We start from the raw sequence: 13,128 nt of genomic DNA, 5'->3' as shown, positions 1-13,128 counted from the left end.
CCTTTGGGGAAGTTGAAATAGTATTCAGCGCATCACAACACAATTCATGCAAATGCTATTGAGCACCAATCCAACACTGCTATTTATTGTAAGCCAAAGACCTTGTCCCTGAGAAGGTCCCTGTGAAATTAGGATTATTTTTCTTTTTCCTTTGTGCATCACCTTAGATGATGTTTGACGTGGATAAATGTAAATTTTTGCACCCCAGTCACTCAGTACTGCGAGGCCCTTTTGCAACTCTTTGTGGTTTGCGTTTATTACTGAAAGTGGTCAGAGTGAACAAGGTGCCCGGGAGTGGGTTCTAGGATGGATGTGAGAGCACAGCTGAAGGCAGTAGAACCGAACAGGCAAGGAGGGAGAATGGTAGTTACAGCTGGAATGAACTGCAGAAGGTTTGGAGAAAGTTGGGCAGAGGGCTGGAGAAGTAGCATGGACAGGTGGACAGCAGAAGCTGCAGACAGCTGCCCACAGAAGTGCAAGCTGCAAAACTGGGCTGTAAAGCAGGAGAGAAAATGGAGTCAAATGCAGCTTTGCAGCAGGAGAATTATTGTCAGGAAGAGACAATCTCACAGTATTGCTTAATGGTATAAGTTTTTATGGCATAGCTTTCTAACTATGGGTGCTATCATTATATGATAAGGTGAAAATTTTATTTATTGTGTAAAACTAGAACTGTTCTTTCAGGATTCTAACTTTTCTGCCCTTATCTGTGCAATCTTTGCTTATGCTATGTGCCATAAGAGATTAACACTTGGACTTGACATAAGTACAGTTGGTAATGGGAAAAGAAAAAATTGACAAAGATGTCTCTATTAAAATCATGCCAGTCACACATAAATCTCTTATGGATGTGCATCTCCACTGCCTATTTCCTTACCTTTACGTATGATTCATTATAAAGCAGAAAAGGAATTATATGATTGTTAAGACAGAAGTGGAAAGAAAAGAAGAACATTAGAAAAAGTCATACATTCTTATTAATATATATTATGTGCTGCAATGAAATCATTTTTACCTAAGTATAAAATTACCTAGATAATAGATTTATGAACAGTGAGAAAAGATGGAAAATATGTTTTCTCTTGAAAACTTCTATGACAGGGATAGGACTTGATAAGGATATTCTTTATATTGAATTGTACAAAGCATTAAAATATTTTTCAGTTTTATTTAATGCATCAGATATTTAGTATTTAATTAATTAAAATCCAATGTATCAGCACACTTTATTACCAGAAATAAGATATACGATCACAATGACATACAGTCTGTTGTAAACTTTACTTCACTTGCTCCTGTGTATATGCCTCACTGACTGGGACTCAATAAACCAAAAGCAGCAAGTTCAGACACACCTTGAAAACTTTTCCATGACCTGAGGAAAATCAGATGGTAGAGGTTCCGGGTGCCATTATTCCCAATTGCAGGAACAGACTGCCATAGCTGCTTCTGCTTCAGTTGTTCCTCAGTGAAGACTTTTTATTTTCCCATACATTGATAATGAGCACTGGGGCTTCTATATTGGTGTTTTTTTAAATGCAATATGAAATTCCAAACTCAAATAAAGCAGGACACAGCCATGGATTAACATAAACAAGTTTTGGGGGTTTTGTTTGTTTTGTTTTTTCTCTTTAAAAGGAGTAATTTATTCCCATGAATTTGGCTAGTCTTTATTTTATGTTTCATATTGCTTCATACTATAAACTGTCAAACTATCTAAAATAAAATCATAGCATCGTAAAATGGTTTGAGTTGGAAGGGACCTGTAAAGATCATCTGGTCCAACCCCCCTGCCTTGTGCCGAGACATCTTTTACTAGACCGTGTTGCTCAAAGCCCCATCCAACCCAGCTCTGAACACTTCCAATGATGGGGCATCCACAGCTTCTCTGGGCAGCCTGTTCCAGTGTCTCATCACACCCATCGTAAAAACATTCTTCCTTATGTCTATTCTAAGCATACCCTCTTTCTATTTGATGAAATCATAAATAATAATAAACCTTCGCTAAGGCTAGATTATTCCCAGCTGTATACTACATGGAATTTTACAGTGTTCTCCAAAGTCTCTGCTACTAACGCTGTTAGTGACTGAATATTGGAACAGATGTTCAGCTTTTTGCCCAGTATGGTGTTTCCTCTACTCCCAGTTTCATTTTTAGACCTTATTATCTGTATTTTCAGACTTCAGAAATAGGTGTTTTTACTTGAGTCTCCTTTTGGATTATTTTCTTTTTCTTCCCTTCTGTGTTTTATCATCATTCATCTTTCAGCATTGCAGAACTTCAATGCATTTTGAAATTAGATTCCTATCTTTTTCTCATTCTTCTTTTTCTTGATTCATCTATTTTCCCTTACAATGATACCCTCATTTTTTTCACATATGTTTGTCTGCCCTTGCACTCTTTACAGTTTCTCCTCTGTGGACATACAGCTCTGTCTCACGCCTCCATTTCTGCACACTTCTCTGGTTATTTTTTATTCCACATGCTTTTCCAGATTTCCATGGAACTGATGGCAGAAGAATAAACAAGGGGGAAAAGAGGGCCAGTGAGACCTGTTGCATTTAAATACTTACACTGGATCTGTGGCTCTGAGCACCTCCTGGAACGGTGGTGAATGAGATAATGAGCATCCACTCTATGTGGCTTCTTTCCTACTCTTTTTTGGTTTTTTACCCATGTCTTTGTGGGTTTTTAAACTTCATTACATTCTATACGCTGTTATTTATAAATTATGCTCTTAGAATGAGAGCTTCATGCTGCAAACCATATGAGTTTAAGATATAGACTGAGACCAACTCTTGACGCTCACTGACAAACAGTATTTCTACAGCAATATTGGAATAGCTTTAAAAGAAATGTTTTCAGAAAGCAGTGCTTAAGAATTGTGTTTGGGGGAACAGTATAGTTTATGGAGGAAGCCAAGTGCTGCTTGTCCATGAGCAGACATTCTTGCATAGATTTCTTGTAGAATTTAGCATTCTAGTAGTTTCATGGGTAAAAATCCTTATACTTTGTATGGGTTAAAGGATGACAGATGACAGAACTAGAGACAAAAATTTGTTCTTTTTCTGCCATATGAGAATATTGAAAATAAAGCTTTTCCAGAATGTATTGCCAAATGGTTATAATATGGTTAAATTCTGTATGTATTTTCATGCAGATGGCCAGAAGCATATTCTTGATGCAAGGCCATCCTTGTGCTAAATTTAAAATTTCTACTCTGAAAGTGTAGCTGCATTAAAACAGTTCAAAGTGTATGTTATCAAACACACTTGATACAAGCCAATATACTTTTTTTTTAATCCAGTCATTTTCAAAAATCGTCAAAGTATTTCAGCTGAAATTTTATAAAAATTACAGTCAGAAATTTCATGATGTAGAAATTTTTAGCTCAAGTCATTGCAGCTTGACACTGCATAATTAAAGTGGAAATAAATATAATAAATAGAAATAGTAAATATACAAAGTGTAAATAGAATGTAACAGAAAGTGTGACAAACTTTAAAATGTAGCATAAGCTTTTATCTCAACTGTATAGCCTTAACACCAGGATAAATTTGTTTCTTATGTTTAAAGATGCTCCTGTTTTATTGTTGTGACCTTTTATTAGCAACCTATAGCTAGTCTATTGTTATGCACGTTATGACAGAGTTTTCATACTGCAATGAAGTATAGATGCTCTTCAGGTGTAGAATAAAGTATTTTCTATTTCCATATTTAGATACAGAACAATTTTTCAATGACATGCCTTGTAATTGCTTAATCAGAAAGGTTATATAAAATAGTTTTAGCAGTAGGGGGGTTTCTGATTAACTGATAATGGAGCAAACCCATATCACAGAGTATTTTGATCATTTTGCCTTGATTACCAAATATTAGCCTGAACTTTTCTAAGAAGCATATCCAAGTTTCTAGGTCTGATATTTTATGCATGGTATAGAGATGCTGTCAGCAATAGCAGTATTAACCTTCCCATACTGTCCTGACAATTTGCTTCATCCCTGTTTAGGTCAGGCTTTAATCATGATTGATGTTTTATTTATATTGTATTTTCAAGCACAAAGTTGCGTAAGAGTTTAGCTATGCGCTTTGAAGCATATGCAAAAATGATTCCCTGCAAAATAAGCTATTCCCTTTCCTATACCAACAAAACCAGTGCTGTAAAGAAAAATGCTACTGTATAGCGCTCTTTTACTGAAACGGACTTCATCTTTATTTTGGTCATCTCTTATTAAAAATTAGAACAAGTCTGAATCATCAGCTCCTCTAGGAGAGAGAAAAAAAATAGACATGATAGCAGCCCGTGATTCAGTTTCTTACAGTTTCAATACCACAAAATTTTCATTAAGTACATATTTGTTTACTGGTCTAAAATTTACTTAAAGCATTGTGAAAGGAATCAGAATGGTCATGAGAGTAGTTCATTCATCTTCTAAACAGACTCTTCTACTACTGCTGCTGTCTTCATAAGCAGATAAGCATCACCTGTTTGAGGAATGCAAGTGGAAGATATGAATTTTGATATTTTTTTATTATTAGAAAAATTAGAATATCTATTATAATGGCAAGACAGATCTTGCTTATGGAAAGTTTAGTATAATTAATCTTTATTTCTTTACATTTTGCTCTGGTTTGTACATGTAAGAAAAGATATAATGCTATTTTCTGTTCAATAAAAATATATTCCATTTGAATAAAAAACATAGAACCTAATCTATCTCATGGCTGATAAAGGGAGTTGGTAAATCCTTTTGAAAAATAAGAATTAAATTATTTATATCTACATCTATCTTTGTACTGGAAAAGCTGTCAAGTAGTTGGTCTTTCGACTCTTAAAAACAGATATATAGTCTACTAGGGAAAGGAGGACACATTCACAAGACTACTGGTTTTGGGCTGATAGAATCTTATAGGGTTTTTCGCAATGACTAGAAATATACCTACCATCAAAACCTCACCTGATAAATGTACTTAATCTTCTACTGTGTAATGCTACAAGGTTTTGATTCATGGATCTAAATTTTCTAGTAAAACTTGAGTGCACTGACAATGCTGGGTTTTGTTTTACTGAACTCAAAATACGTGAATTTAACACAATATACTGAATTACTCTAAAATATATCTGTCTCTTTTATCTTTTTGCAAGTCAAAGATTTTATTATATACAATGCTAAGAAGTCAATTTAAAGCAGGCTTTTCAATAAAGAAAAAGAAAAGATGCTTCATTTGAGGTAAAAATAACAGCAGCAAGAGGAAAGGCCATTAAAGGAGAAGACACAAAGGCTTGTTGATCTTAATAATAAGATCAAAAGAAATGATGAACCATTTTTCTGCATATGTACATCAGGTTTTTTAATTGTTTCGTTATTCGGCATCTCTGTGTAGAAAGTAGCAGGAGTATAGTTGCACCCAGATTTTGTAAAGGGACCCAACAGTAATTCAGTATTTTGTTCACACTTGTTTGGAAAATACTACGCATTTCTTCGTATATGTTTGCATAAATAGAGCAGTCGATCCCAGGCCAGCACGTCAGTGTGCTGACTAATCTGCAGGTGTGGAAGGAACGTAGGTCAGATCACTTTCAGTCAAAGACTCACTGAGTCTGGAAACTGAATCTGGTCTGAACCCTTGGGTTGTTGGAGCTCTTTGAGAATATGCCATTTATCCCTAAGGAGGTTCTCAAAACCAGGTTCCAAACATTTTCAGATTTTCTGTGCAAAGCCCTTTGGAAATGCCTGTACCTTTTTCTACAGAAATGTGTCAGTTTCTCTCTTCTTGTTCCCCCCTATTGTTGTTATTATTATTCTATTCTCCACTCTGTGCGAGCTGCATCCATGTGTAGCTCTGGTACTGCACTAGGAATTGTTGGCTTGGGCCAGCAGGTTTCTGGGAATGGCCAGTACTGTAATACCCCTTCTCCCTTTGTGACTTCAAGAGCTGTTAAGTGGACTTTAAGAGCCACTAAGTACACTTCTATGTGTAGTTTGAAATAAGTATGGAGAGTAGGATTTGTACTTTTGCTGGCATTTTTGACAGTCATCTACATCTGCATTTCACTCGTCAATTCTAGCTCATAAAACTCAGTTATTTTCAAGTTCCAAGCACATCGTGCTGTGTCTGTGTCAGAGAACATTTTATCCAAGTGGATGAACTGTGTTCATATCTGATTCCTAAGTGCGAATAATGAATTCTAATTCAGTGTCTTTTTTTTTTTTTTCTAGTTTAGCTTCTTGTTTTGTTACAGAATAATAATTACTCATGAGAGTTAAACAAAACTGCATATACTTACTTGAAATGGTACTGCTGGTGTCCTGATTGTATTTAACAGTATGCAATAAATCTGGTGAAACAGAACTACAGTCTTTATGTATTTAAGAAGAAAAAACTGTAATCTTTGCCTGCTGTCATTATAAACTAAGCAATTTGCTAGCATTTATATCCAGTTTTATTTTTCTGTAGAATCTGTTAATGAACTTCAGAATGCAGGTTCCATCAGTCATTTAAAATGCGTCTACAAGTTAATTACTGGGTAACACAGCTCTCCTACTGCAAAATATCTAAAGATTGTTTGATCTAGAATTTTTATTTTCTTTGAATATCTCTTCTGTCATCATAAACAATAAGTATTTACCTTTACAGAACTTAAGGCAAGCTATACTTTTGTCTTGCCTCTTCATGATGGGAGTGCCCTGCACATTCTAGTACTCTGCAGGATAGAGATTTTTAACCATGAATCAGAAATCATATAGTAGGTGTAAGACATGAAATAAAATCGATACATTTTTCTGAGGCATGTCACTGGTTAAGTGACAAAAAATATTCTGATAGTCACTGAAAAAGAAAAGTCAAAGGTACATTTGAACCTGTCATTTCAACACATTCCTGTTATCCCTTCAGGGGATATCATACAACTTGACACCAACATTTAAGCTTTGAAAATTATGAGCTCATCTATTTCAAATGGGATGTCACATGTTCCCAAGCCTTTACCATTACTTATAATGGAAGACAGGATGATCACTTTTGTCACATATTGATAGTGAATAAGATCTTTCTTTCTTCTTTTCCTTTTTTCTTGTTTCAGAATGAAGAACAAATTTTGGTATTTTGAATTTGGCACTTCGGAAACTTTCTCAGCCACCTGTAAGAAGCTGCATGAATCTGTAGAAATAGAAGTAAGAAACTAATTGTTGCCTTTACTTGTGAAATGTCACTAGTTTGACTGAGATGCAGGGAGCAAGGGTGCAGAGTGCCTGAATCCAACAAGGCAAAGCAGTGCACATCCTTTCGACCCTATATTCCAAAATATTATTTTTATCGTGTCTATTTGTAGTGTGGCCCTGCACACTGGAACAAAGTTCAGTTTGATGATTAGTGAAGTCTTAATACAGTAGACGAGGTCAAGAGGTGAAATATAACATTAGAAATCAATAGGGAGTGTGGCTAGGTCAGATGGAAAAATGAAAGACTGTCGGAGGGAGTGAGAGCTGCTGCAGGATTAAAATAAAAAAAAAAAAAAATCTTATTATTTCTAGGTCCCAAGTTTTTATAACCTTTAAAACTCAATTCCCTAAAATTGTACTTACTTTCCTGAATAAAGGTTAAAGAATATCTACTTTTTGGAATCATTCCCCTTCATTAAATAGCTTTTCTCTCTGCACAAGGGTTCATCTTTCCATTATACATTGAACACTAACTGAAAAGACACAAGATAGTTACAGACAAAATAGGAATTTAAAATAATGTGTCACCGCTGCTTGGGTGGCTGATGATAGAATAAGTGGCTACATTACATAAACTGTTTGCAAGGCTGATATTTATAAGTAAGTAAATGAAAGATGTGAAATGAGTGAAGATACAACCCTGAGAATTTAATTTAAATAATGAAACCATTTATGGAATATGGTGTATTTCCTTTCCAATAGTAATGAGAAACCGCACACGTCAATGGAGTATTTTTGTAGTAGCATGAAGCACTTGGAGAGGTATGGTGAGAGCAATGAAAGATTGGCCAAAGCCCCCTGAAAGGCAAAGTCTGAAATGATCTGACAGGATCATGGATCTGGTAGTAGAACAGTAACAAAGAATGTCGAGACTGGAACTTTAAGACCTGTTGTGCCAGACTTGCCTGTTTTGCATGTTTATCTTTAAAGTAGAAACATGCTCCATACATGTTAGATTAAAAAATGGGGAAAAAAAAAACAAAAGCACAACAAGGCACAAGGCAACACCAGTCAACCAACCAAAAACCCTGCGAAAAGCAAACCAGCCAAAGTCTTGCTTCCCAAGACAGTGCTTCATGCATTTGGGTTTAAGTACATGTAACCTGAAAAATATTTGATTAGTTATTGGAAGAAATGCTTGCCTGATTTGTTCTGAGTATACTGCAACTTAAATGCACCTTTTGATTGAATGAAAATTGAAGAGCAGGCTTTCCCAAGAAAATACTTCTATCGAGCAAAAATCTTACAGAGCCTGTAAGATGTAAAGATCTTAAACCATCTAATTGTAACCATTGAAAGGATGATGAAATGTTAACATCCTAAAGAAAACAAGTATACATACAAGTTTGTGATGCTGCTGATGCCACTTGTATAATTATTACCAATTCACATCAATAACACTGTTATTACCAATGAAGTACGTTGCCAGTATATGAGACATGTTTGTTAATATTCTCTTCATCTGTCCTGGTCATTATCATTAGTCTTATAATTAGGAATAAAGATAATAGGGGAAATAGTTTCCAAAATGTTAACTCAAGAAGTGCTAGGAGGTATTTACAGATTTATTCATGAGTAAAGTACTTTTAAATGAACAATGCTTGACAATCTGCTTGTGTCTAACGTTTCTTGTTTGTATGTTCTAAACACTTGGGAGTAGCACTGTTTTCATCTGATTTTTAACCTGCTGCCCCTTGCTTGGGGCTGTAAATGAGAGAGCTTGGTGTATGATACCATATTTCACTCTGAATAAAATGCGCAAAGAATGCATTTACTCTACAGCCAAATTTTGAATGAACAAAGCCCATGAAGATTAAAGATCAGTATCTCTCAGCTGGGAGACAGCAATCAAACATTCTGTGGGCAAACCCTATATTTGATTTCTAACCTTATTAAGTTGGTTTTCCTGATATACATTAATGTGTCTTGTGTTCTGTATATTTTCTTCTGTGTGAGATGCAGAATAAGATATGTTTTTATTTCCAAATTGGCATCCAAGAAGGAGAGGAATGTAAGTTCTAAAGGGGGCAAAAAAGGATAAAATTAAGGATTTATTTTTAATAATAATAATGTTTCTGTAAATGAGGCTTAAGACTACAGTTCAGAGCACTTAGACGTCATTTCCACTTCAGAAAAAAAGAAAGATGTGTGAAGGGTATTTAATGAGAGTAGGCATGGATGCGGTGTAAGTGGAGATGGCACAGTCCGTACCTGCAGCACTGTACATGCATTGTGGGACCAGAAACATCCTCCTGTACCATTTGGTATTAATGGGTGAGGGAAAGGACTTTAAATTATCACATGGTGTTGCATGATATTGAACTTGGTTACAGAGCAAAGCCTTAGTCTTAGCTGTTTTCAGGCATGGATATGTTCTCAACTTCGAGCTGATCGGAAAAATTTTCATCTAATGCATGAAGTATAAAAGATAATGCCTGAAAAGGGACTGAGGCCAGGGAAAAAGGCAAAAAGAAATAGAAGTGCTAGTGTTTATTTCTAATCTAGATAGGCTTGCTCCATATTTTAAAAGCATGCTTTTATTTTTAGCAGCATCATTGCATTATTTGAAATGAAAAAAGAAGAAGGAGCAGAACACATCTGTGTTTTGTTGTAGTGTATGAATGTGTTAGGAGAACGCAGAGCTACCTGTAGTGCAAACTTCTTGTCTGTGTATGAACAAAAGAAATCCTCCTTTACTAATTCAGAAAGTTCGCTGTCACTGTGGGATTCTGAGGCCTCGTCAAATAATTGTCTTAGTGTACTACCTGCTGTGTTCAATATTGAGTGAAAATGGAAGCCAGACCCTGCGCCATTCTATTTCACAATTCTTCTTTTATTTAAATAATTCCAGTCAGTTTGGGGGACGCCAGACCTTTATAAATTAACAGCAGGGAAATACCAAAGGTGTCAGATTGCATATTTATCATCTTTCTCGTGTAATACTTAAATATGTATTAAGAAGTGACTGACATAAATTAGGCAAATTTCAGAAGCCACAGGCCGTGGCTTGTAGAGGACCCCCTTCTGCTTGACATTTCATCCTTGTCAAAGATCAAATTATTTTAATTTAGGCTGCAAATTATAAGGAATGAAGACTTCTTTGTGGGAATTCCCTGTGGTAATCTGACTTTTGTTGTTACTGCTGCTTGTCAGTGTGCAAAAGATATAATATGCATGCAAATAAGGTTAAAAAATATGTACTATCTAATTATCCAGCCAGTACATTCCACTTGATGACAGTGGGAGGCCTGACACACAGTATGTGTTTGATTCATTGAGGCCTGCAGGGTATTTACACAAGATTACTTTTAATTATGAAATTAATATCTGTTTATCTAGAATGTATAGCAGTAAGTGAGCATACACATGAGCAGAATTTTTAGTAAAATAAATCGTCTTGATATTTAATACACATGAAATATAGGGGGGAAATCACAAATTTGCTTGCAAAATAACATTGAAGACCCATGCCTTTTTCGTGTAAGAAAAGTGTGGTTAAAAAGTCACACTTTTGATTACAGTAGTTGCCACAACTGCCTACTCTCTTCCAGATATGTCTTTTGACTTTAAACCTTTCCTTATATGAATATAATCCACAGGTTTAAAATTTAATTCTTGAAGAGCAAATATGAAATGGAAACCTTCATGTTGAAATTCTTCTCTCTCCAGATTTAGCCTTCTTAGGAGAATTAAAAACGTGCAGAGTATGCATTATCATACAGTTCTGTTTTGTGATCTTAGAAAGTTTAAGGATAAACAAATATTTATGCACAGTTATTTTTGAGTTGTACTTTCTTTTTCTTCTTCAAAGCTGTGATAAATGTTTAGGCAGAGAGGAAAAAGTGCCAGTGACCCACAGAGCAGCAAGCTGCAAGATGTCAGTGGACTGTTAGTGAAGCATGGTTAATTATTTTTCCAGTTTTCTTCCTGATTATTGTATATTGCAATTACAAAATAAGACCCTTAATCAGTTTTAAATGCATGAATGGACCCCCTACTGGCTTGCAGAACATTGCAGGAGAAGAATCTAATGCTTTAAAAATATGCTGTTACACACTATAAGGTGCATGTGACTTGCCTGGATATCTATATACTCTAGCTGTGTTGTGAGGCATGAAGCTAATCTACTTCTAGCCAAGGCATAAGTATATAAATCCTGGGAACTTTGGCTGGTTCATTGAATTAATGAGTAGAACTGGATGCTTTGCCTTCCGCCTGCAGGTTCAACTGTGTTTGTTTGAAGTTGGGTCTGTTTTTTCTTCCGTGGAGGTTCTTCAGTGTTTTGCTATTAATGTGTTTTATTTGAGTTAGGAGCTTCCCCTGATCCCAAAACGATGTGGGTGAGGAAGAGGACTAGGGCTGAGTAAACGGTAGTCAATGAAAGCTAGGTCTCGCCTATCAGCCTCTCATCCAATGTGTGTCAGGTGAACTTTGATTGCAAATGTTATAGGCTTTTGCCACCTGAGAAGATCCTGCAGTTTGCCACTGAACAGGCTAATAAGCTAAGGTCTCTGAACCATTCTGCTGAAGGTGAAAATTATGGTCCCTTTATAAGATATAATTTGAAGCCAAATACAGCAAAGAAATGTTCACCTATAAAATAGCTCAATGTCCAGCATTGCTGTAGGAAGCAGGATAGATACACACTAGTGACACAAGGTGCCCTACAGTAATGATTCCATCACTGAAAGGACTATCTCACATAGTAAGACTTATTGCTGTTTGTCCAGTAAGTCTGGGAAGGCTTTTAGAGCACTGATATGTCTTCTTTAGCTCCATATTCTGTGTTTTCCCTTGACAATGCTGAAAACTTTGGCAATTCAGAGAACTGCCTGACGAAAGTTCTGGGATAAGCTTTTTGCTGTACCCAGCTTTGCTAGTCCTGCCTCTCAGTAGGAGTTATTAGTCAGGCTTAGTCCTATGCTGACACACCAGTTGTGCCTTTGGATTGAAACTAATGTCAGTGTGGTGGTCTGTGCTCCCACTTAGACTCTTTTATGAAGCTGTGTATGCTTTGTATGCAGGGACTTTCATGTTTCATGTGGAAGGGACTCAGGTGTTATAACAAGTATCATTGCAAAATCATAAGACAGACAATTTTGCTGGAACAAGCGACAAAGATACTCCAGTTATTGCTATAGAAATTTGTGTAGTATAAACATTTTTCTGCTAATAGCTGTAGTGAAGCTACAAATACATTTCACTTGGGTCAATTAATAGGTATCAGATAACATGGCTCTGCCAAATGGTCCCACACTTAAGCAATCATGAGCTGAATAGGAATCATGTTTTGCCTTCTGAATGAAGATCTATTCCTATCTCATACTTCCTTTCCAGATACAAGTATATATCTTGGGTGTAAACATTGAATGAACCATTAACAGTGTTAAGAATGATGAAGTGCTGACGAAAAATACCTGATAGGTAGAACATTCTGACTTTTCTTTCTCTTTTACTGCTTCCTCTCTCCTTTTTTTTTTTTCTCCTTTACTTTTTTTTCTTTCCTCCTTTATTTTTTTTTTTCCTCCTTGCTAATCAGTGTGATGGAATTCAGCTAGACTTAATCAATATTTCTCTGGAAGGAATTGCCATTCTGAACATCCCAAGCATGCATGGTGGATCGAATCTTTGGGGAGAGACAAAGAAAAGACGCAGCCACCGTCGGACAGAAAAGAAGAGGTCAGATAAAAGAACCACTGTCACAGATGCTAAGGAATTGAAGTTTGTATGCCAAGGTAAGCTTACAGATTAATATAGGCTATCTGGTTTCAGACAGTCAACTCAGTTGTACAATTGCCTTTGTGTTACCTCTTGTCAAGAAAAAGGATTGACAGTTCTTAGCTATTTGTTTTCTTGTGTATTTAGCTTTTCTGATGGGAAGCACTGGGGCAAAGGTATAAGCAA

General features: G+C 35.9%; 1 protein-coding gene across 12 annotated transcripts in view; it reads left to right on the top strand.

Moving 5' to 3' along the window:
• Window positions 1-13,128, top strand: part of DGKB (diacylglycerol kinase beta) — a 398,861-nt gene that overhangs the window by 308,630 nt on the left and 77,103 nt on the right. For all 12 annotated transcript variants that reach the window (XM_065051198.1, XM_065051206.1, XM_065051200.1 and 9 more), the window contains 2 exons: window positions 7,086-7,176; window positions 12,764-12,959. In XM_065051198.1, the coding sequence (XP_064907270.1) occupies window positions 7,086-7,176; window positions 12,764-12,959 (287 nt within the window). The remainder of the gene's footprint in view (window positions 1-7,085; window positions 7,177-12,763; window positions 12,960-13,128) is intronic.

The sequence above is a fragment of the Columba livia genome, chromosome 2 (assembly GCF_036013475.1).
Source record: "Columba livia isolate bColLiv1 breed racing homer chromosome 2, bColLiv1.pat.W.v2, whole genome shotgun sequence".
NCBI lineage: Eukaryota > Metazoa > Chordata > Aves > Columbiformes > Columbidae > Columba > Columba livia.
This window is presented reverse-complemented; position numbering and strand designations above follow the sequence as displayed.